This window comes from Rhagoletis pomonella, unplaced genomic scaffold (assembly GCF_013731165.1).
Source record: "Rhagoletis pomonella isolate Grant_MI unplaced genomic scaffold, Rhpom_1.0 Rhpom_scaffold_00001, whole genome shotgun sequence".
In the NCBI taxonomy this organism is placed as follows: Eukaryota; Metazoa; Arthropoda; class Insecta; order Diptera; family Tephritidae; genus Rhagoletis; species Rhagoletis pomonella.
This window is the reverse complement of record NW_023458555.1, coordinates 74488002-74495746: the sequence shown is the minus strand read 5'-3', so window position 1 is coordinate 74495746 and position 7745 is coordinate 74488002. Positions and strand designations below refer to the sequence as shown.

At 35.9% G+C, this 7745-nt stretch overlaps 1 protein-coding gene across 1 annotated transcript; it reads left to right on the top strand.

The window, feature by feature from the left end:
• Positions 1-4224: 4224 nt before the first annotated feature.
• On the top strand, positions 4225-6414 carry LOC118747666 (nucleotide exchange factor Sil1). The gene is made up of 2 exons (XM_036481729.1): positions 4225-4507; positions 4573-6414. Exons 1-2 carry the CDS (start codon positions 4396-4398, stop codon positions 5790-5792), a joined length of 1332 nt encoding a protein of 443 aa, XP_036337622.1. The 5' UTR covers positions 4225-4395; the 3' UTR covers positions 5793-6414.
• The last annotated feature ends 1331 nt before the right edge of the window (positions 6415-7745 follow it).

Sequence of the window (7745 nt, the reverse complement as noted above, 5' to 3'; positions counted from 1 at the left end):
ACGCGTTTTTTTTTTGTTCTCTTCGTCGTTTACTTCTTCCAACAAAGATGGCGTCGAGATTTCAACAGCTAGAAAATAACTTTTTTCTTTCTTTCGGGAAGATCACGCCTTGTATTTCGTTCATGAAGTATACCTAAATTAGCGCTTGAGCTTGTATATTTATCTCTCTCTAACGCATTAATTCTATATACGTCAGCACCAACGCCCGACAAAGTTATGTCTGTATTTAATAATGGCCCTATGACAAAATATTCATGAAATGTATTCGTAGATTTTTATTTACTTTCATTTCATACATTAGTATTGAGATGAATGATTTTTACTAAATACCAGGAATAAATATTTAATAAAAAACTATTTCATTTAAGCTTAACCAACTTTTAGTGGCTAGGAGCTAATTTTGGGACGCTTCATGAAATATTTTCATAGACAGTAAATGCAACCCTGGGTGCATCATTAACGAGCTGAAAAACCAAACAAATAAAAAATTCCATCTGAACCAATATTCCCAAAAATTATAAAGCAAAACAAAAACCATTTTTCCAATTTATGCACTGTTATTTTTATTATTGCAATACAATTTCGCAGCTCTTCAAACATTTTCCACATTATGCTTTTAGGGCTAGTAGTTTCCGACCCCATTTGCTCGTTTTATTTTCAGTTCTGAATTTAGGCTAGGCTTCATGGGAACTTACTGTGGGTGAAAACAGACCACATTTTGTAAATATGTACTTATGTATACACTTCAACTGAATTGTGATATTTAATTTAATTTTACAATGAAAAATGAATTTAATTTGCAATTTTTTAAGTTTACTAGATGTAAGACAACTTTTAATTTTCTTTATATATTGCATGCTTTAGTTTTAATTTTGTTTAAGTTAAGTTGTAAAGGTGAAAATAGGCCTCCTGGGCAGCCGAGCACATTAAAAAAAAAATCGGTAACGCGCGTAAAAGCATACCTCACAAGTCGTGTGGAAAATGCAAGAACAAATATACCTAAATGGAATAATTTTCGAAATTATGAAATGGTTATTGGTATTTCCCATCTCAAAGGGGATGATTAATTTGAACGTTATTTAAGCTGCCTTTACACGGTAGATTTTCGTCGTTTAACCAAAATCTACCCGTGTAAATTGCAATTCAACCGTAAAATGTAAACGTTTTGGCTAGTCGATATCTTAAGTAAATTTTCCAGTCGACAGAAATCGACCCGTGAAAAGGCAACTTCAGGAATTTTTTAATTTTTTTTTTTTTTTTTTTTGCTTGGGCGTCTTTTGAAGATGTGCGAAATTATATTGTCGCCTTAAATACAAAACAACAATTTCTTTAAGCCATCTTGTGCAGCAATTTGTTGATCTTATCCTCACGGCTACCGAAATCACCAAACTCAACGTAGTGATTAGCCTTCTTGCGCCAGCCTCGGGTTGATGTGTTGAGCTTGAATAGCAACAGGAAGTTGGGGGCTTTCTTGAAGTGAAGTGAATCAACGCACTGAATTTCGTGCGCTTCGCGAAATTTGCGTTCGATCAAAAAGCAGAGATTGGGACACGCTTGACCATTCCACGTTTGTACATCAATTCACGAACTGATTTAAGATTTGGATAACTCCGTATAGGGTTCGGCATACGTAGCATATTAATGGTTGCCTTGCTCAATTTGTTGAACACACCGTTTTAATGTGGCGAAGACAGAACTGTAAAACTACGCACTTTTTGTGCAACTTTGTTGATACCGCGGATGCGGATCACAAAAGCCAATTTGGATTTTTCAGGCCCGTCGATTTGGCCGCATTTCTTTGCCACACAGCGCTACTCCATCTCACGGCGTCCATCACGGAGTTTTCTTGTTTGATATTTCTCAGCATGCACCAAGTTTTCACGTTTACGGAGTGCAATCACAGCAGAGCGCTTTAGTTTACGTTTGATGGTAGCAATTTGCTGACCTGCTCTTGCTGAACTTCAGCTTCGACTCGGGGACAGGAGGCAGCTTCCTGGAAGGTTGTCTGCCCTTTGCTTGCGGTTTCTTACCGGCCGTGATGGCAGTCCTCTTAACTTGTTACTTAGCACGTTGAAAAGGCGAAAAAAGTTCGCCAAATGTTTGGAGCACATCGTAAATGAGCGACTCGATTTATAACATTTCTATAAACAATTTAATTAAATACTTTTTATACATAGATATGCTGCAACCATGCACTTACTTTCCCAAATTCCATCCTGCTTATCGGCATAATTTTCCAAATATGCCTGCTACTTCATTACTAATTACCCAATTTTCCAACTGCGCCTTCTTTGTTGGCTCGACATATCCTAAAAAAGACATACATTTACATTAAACAATAGAAATCGGAAAAATTAGCAAATAAAATACTCGCTTTGTTTTGTTGTCAAATTTCTGAGAAATGTAAATTCACCACGATGCGATACAGAAAGAACAAGGATCAGGGATGTAATTTTAAGTAAATCTATTATTCAGTGGCAAGGCGCAGAGCGTTCGGGGCAGCAATATTAATTTGTATCAAGTATAACATTAAACGGTGGTTCTAATACATTGTTTGATATAATTAACCAGAGTACATTCATTATATGGTATTTCTTTCAAAAACTAATGTACTATATGAACTTGGCGTACTTATTCTTTTGTGGACTTTATGTTACTTGAGAATTTAGACAACGTGCGAGCTGCCAGGTTCTGTTATCAATATAATTAACACAAGCTTTTCCGAGTGGTTGCCTTTCAATAAAAAGAATAAACAAATATTCGCAAATAAATTGGATTTATTTTATAACTGACAACTAACCTACGCTTTTTGTTCTTTTCTCCATTTTAATTTTGACTCCTATTACCGCCAACAACTTTATGTGTATACATATTTACAAGCTGTCAAAATTTTGCGTAGTCCTACGAGCTAGGTAAAAACTGTGGCATTCATATTAAGAACGAAAATCCCAAAATTTTTGTTTAGTCTTTCCAAATTTTCTCTTTTTAATCAGTTGGCAAAGGCCCTCAATGGCAGCGCTCCGAGCGTTGGGATAGTAATTTCATGTCAATTAGTAGAAAAGTTCCATGTTGAAAAAACTTTTTATTATGGCGAGAAAAATTTACATTTCTGCTGTGCCAAATCGTTACCTTTTTGCAGCTGGAAATTTTTGACAGTTGCTCTGGTTCAAAAGAAGTTGAGCAATTAAAATCAGAAATTATACAAAAAAGACTTGTCTTTACTGACATTTATTCTTCTAGAACTAAAAGCCATGAATTTATTAGACGCCTTAGTAATAAAATTAAACCATCAGGCCGGGTTGAAAATTTTCATTCACCTCATAGTTAACAAAAATTTACAATCCGTAGTACTTTTCTATCAATTCTCAAATGCGTTTAATTTAAATCGTTTAGAAAATGCGTCATTTATGTATACCATTTTATGTGGAATTATTCAATAAATTTCGTTTTACACTATACTTTTTGAAACTATTTGGAGTTAATTATTTTTTGGTTATTAAAAGCAACCCTGCGTGCTTGGAAGGCGTGTGTATCAATAATTTCATCCCTAGCATATTCATCCCCGAGGAAGGCACTAAGGGTGGGTAACTCAGCAAATTTATAGGAGTTGACTCAATGACTCCAACTCACTTTAAGGAGTCAGCTCATTCAACTAACTCATTTGACTCTTAGTATGTTACACTCATTCGTATCGTAGACTCGTTTTGAGGCATAGATGCGGTATAGCGGCCGTTGAGATAAAACAAAACTTTAAAGTGGGCGTGGTCAGCTCTTTTCTACTGATTTGAAAGGTGTAATTTTTTTTGTGTGCAAATTAATAGGGCGGTGCTAGGGGGAGGGTGAAGGTGGAATTTTCAATATTTTCAAAAGCTTATATTTCGAAACCTATTGTACCGAATTTCAAAATGTGGATATGGTTGGAAAGGCAATTGATTTGATATGCACATCTTTATATATCTTACATACATACATATTTCGAGAAAAACTAAAAAGAAAACGAAATTATAAGAATTTGTGAGATTTGACATAACACCCGCAATATAAAATACATGTGGTTGTTGTTGTTGTATTCTTGCCACCACCTTGTATAAATTCGCCTCGTGCAAAAACAAAATGCAAGACTTTGCCATGCTAAACACTGTGGCGAAGCGAGAGAGTTATATGGACAAATATGAGCCACTATGATTCAATTGATTCATGTGAGCCCTACGGCATCAACTGAGTTACTGAGTTACATTTTTTTTGGACAGGGAGTCTGAGTTACCGACTCACTTATAGGAATCAACTCAATAACTCAACTCTGAGTTGAGTTTCCCACCTCTAGAAGGCACCAAATTGACCGAAGGTTGTTTACTGGTTATATTGTGGTTTTTTGACTGGATATACTGAGGCGAAATGTATTTAGGTATGACATTAAGTTTGTTATTTCTTGCACAGTTCGCTGTTGCTGCTGCCAAAGATAACAAAACATTTAAGGCTACGAAAGAATGGAAAGAAATAAAGAACGGTTTGTAGCTTGGTAAATATGTATGTGTTTATATAATTTTTATAAATGCCGAATTGCTTATGTAGGGCAAGGGATCTCAGCCGGGCTGCATGTACGCATAAACTTGCAAACAGGTAAAAAGGCAGCAAAACTTTTAGACGAGTCTGAGGACGATGAGCGTACAAATGCTGGCTTGCCTAACGTGGTTATAAAAGGTGTTCCGAAAACCAATTTTAGAGCAACGGCTAAATCCACATTAAAAATCAGTAAAACACTCTCTGAAACATTAAAAAATATCCCCAAAGACAGTTTAGGTATTGGATATTCACCCGAAAAATTGGAGCAAATTAAGCGAGACTTTAAAACATACAACGAATTGACGGAATCCTTTAAGGATTTGCAGAACGAATTTCAGACTGATACAGAACTAATAACCAAACTTATTAACAAGTATACGAATCTTAGAAAACAAGAATTTTCATTAACGTTGGAGGATCAAATTAATACCCAGCTTCATATTCTTGAGGATCTCGATTATCTCGTTCATCAAATTGACAATGCATTGTGGTTTATTGACAAAGGAGGCTTCGAACAAATACTTTTACCGCTCTTTGTGAACGATACAAATATGAATCTACGCATAAAAGCCATCCGTTTGCTGGGGGCTGTAATTCATAATAATCCTAAAGCTCAAATAAAAGCGTTCGAAAGGAATTTCGGATCTCATTTGTCTCAAATTCTTATATCATCTAAGATATCAGAAGAATTATCCTCCGCATTATATGCTTTTGGAAGTCTTTTGAGGAAGTTTCCATTAGCATTACAAAAAATTCTATCCGCATCTGGTACTCAAGCATTAATCGCGGTGCTAGCTAAAGATTGTGAGTTAAAAGTAAAAGCAAAAGCTATCACTTTCATAAGTGATATAATTGTTGAAAAAAGAATTGTTCTATCAAATCTTGAGAACTCTGATAACTTACGCGCTGCAGCACAATATGCTGATTTGAATCTACCAGAATGGTTGCAGTCAAATTCCTTTTGCGAAACCGTTGACCAATTAGTTTCAACTAAACTCTATGAGCTATTAGATCAGCCAGATTTAGCAGAGTATTTTATAGAGGGTTTAGAAAACTCCAAAGACATTTGTAAATCGATTTGGTCAAAAAGTCCTCAACTCAGGCATACGTTATTAACGATGAAAAATCGCTACATCTATAGTCAAAATGAGTTTCAGATCGAGATTGCACAGTTCATAAATAGACTGTTAGAAATTCTTTACAGTACCAACGATCATGATGAACTTTGAGATTTCATTATTTAAATAGTTTTTAGATTAACTAGTTTAACATATGTATTTAATAAAAGTTTTTATATTAGGGCTCTTCATCAAAATTGATAAACTTGAGAAAATGATAAATTTATCATATTGATAAATGAACTGTCAAACTTTGTATGGAAATCTATTTAACCAAAGTTTATCACTTTATCAAACGACTTTAATGGATAAATGTATAAATTGCAGCAAAATTCAACCCTGACAGGTTACCAGGTGGTCGCTTTTGCTACGACGCAAATGAACACAATGGACGAGGTAAAAATGAAACGGAGCTAACCATATAAGCTAAATAATAAACAATTTTATGCAATTATTTACCAAATTTAAGCAATTTATCACTTTAGATGAAGACCCCTATTTTAAAATGCATGCATACTTATTTATTTTTATTAATATACCACCTTTCATTGCAATAAGTTATGTATCTGCAGCTTTAAGTGTATCCACATCGGATGTCGTTCACTTTTAAAGAGAGCAAAACAAAATTGAAACCATCGTATATATATAAGCCTATACAATGATTGAAACCAAGGCGAATTTATACAAAGGTGGTGTTGGCAAACAAAAATAAAAATTATACGAACATTGACAATTGTTGTGTTTGTTTACAAATTATCCAGTAACTTGCCAGCAACTCTCCAGTAACTTTATTTCTAAGAATTTGCTCTCATCGAAAAAATTTCCAAAAAAGTACGCAAACGCGATTAAAAAACGCAATAAATATTATAACATATGGAAAAGGAACCCGGCAGATGAGAGCTGGAGTGCTTTCAAAACAATAAGGAATGAAGCTACCTCGGTTATAAGACGTGAAAAGAAAATTTTTTTTTATGAATAAGCTGGATCCCTCACTGCCTAATAATGTATTGTGGCGAAATCTGAGAACACTCCGCGTCCATGCCAGTGAGAAATCAGAATGCTCGTTGAGTCCTGAAACACTTAGCGTTGCCTTTGCTTCTCCGCCTTCATCTTGTCCCCTTGCGACCAATTCCGTAGCCTCCTGTCCGGTCTCCTTTGCTGGCGAAAAGTTTGAGTTCATTGCTGTGAGCGAGATTGATGTGAAATCTGTTTCTAAGATCAGGTCCAACGCAATCGGGGAGGATGGCATTCCGATTAGATTTGCGAAGGTAATCTTACCGATTATTTTGCCAACCTTGACACACATAATAAACCATAGTCTCACCACGTCCTGTTAACCCGATGCCTGGAAGATTGCTACTGTTCTTCCTGTAGCCAAAAATAAATCGGCATCCAGCCCTAGGGATTTCCGACCCATCAGAATACTACCAGCCTTGTCTAAAGTTTTCGAATCTTTGTTATCTGCACAAATCTCTTCCCACATCGGTAAATTCAACCTTATATCCCCATTTCAATCCGGATTCAGACCCCATCACAGCTGCTCTACTGCAATGGTAAAGATACTTGATGAGGTTAGAATACTGTTCGACAAGAACCACTTAACTGTGCTATGCTTGCTGGACTTCTCTAAAGCCTTTGATTCAGTTAGCCATGAACTACTGTGCTTTAAATTAAAAAAACTACTTTGGGTTTAGAGAGTCAGCAGTAAAACTGATGCGTAGCTATCTGAAAGAGAGGTCTCAGCGTGTCAAGGTTGGATCTCAAATATCTGAACAAAGGCCTTTGTTCACGGGTGTTCCACAAGGGTCAATCTTAGGACCACTACTATTTAGTTTGTTCGTTAATGATATATTTCGGACTTCTATGCACGCCAACATGCATGCCTATGGGGGCGATGTCCAGCTCTATATGTCAGGTCCTCTGGAGGACTCAGCTAATTTGTGCGCAAGCTTCAACAGAGACCTGATGTCTATAAGGTCCTGGGCACAGTTAAATGGCCTTCGTCTTAATTGTGACAAGTGTTTTGTTTTACCTATTTGTAAGAAACGTCTTAACCTAGCAACT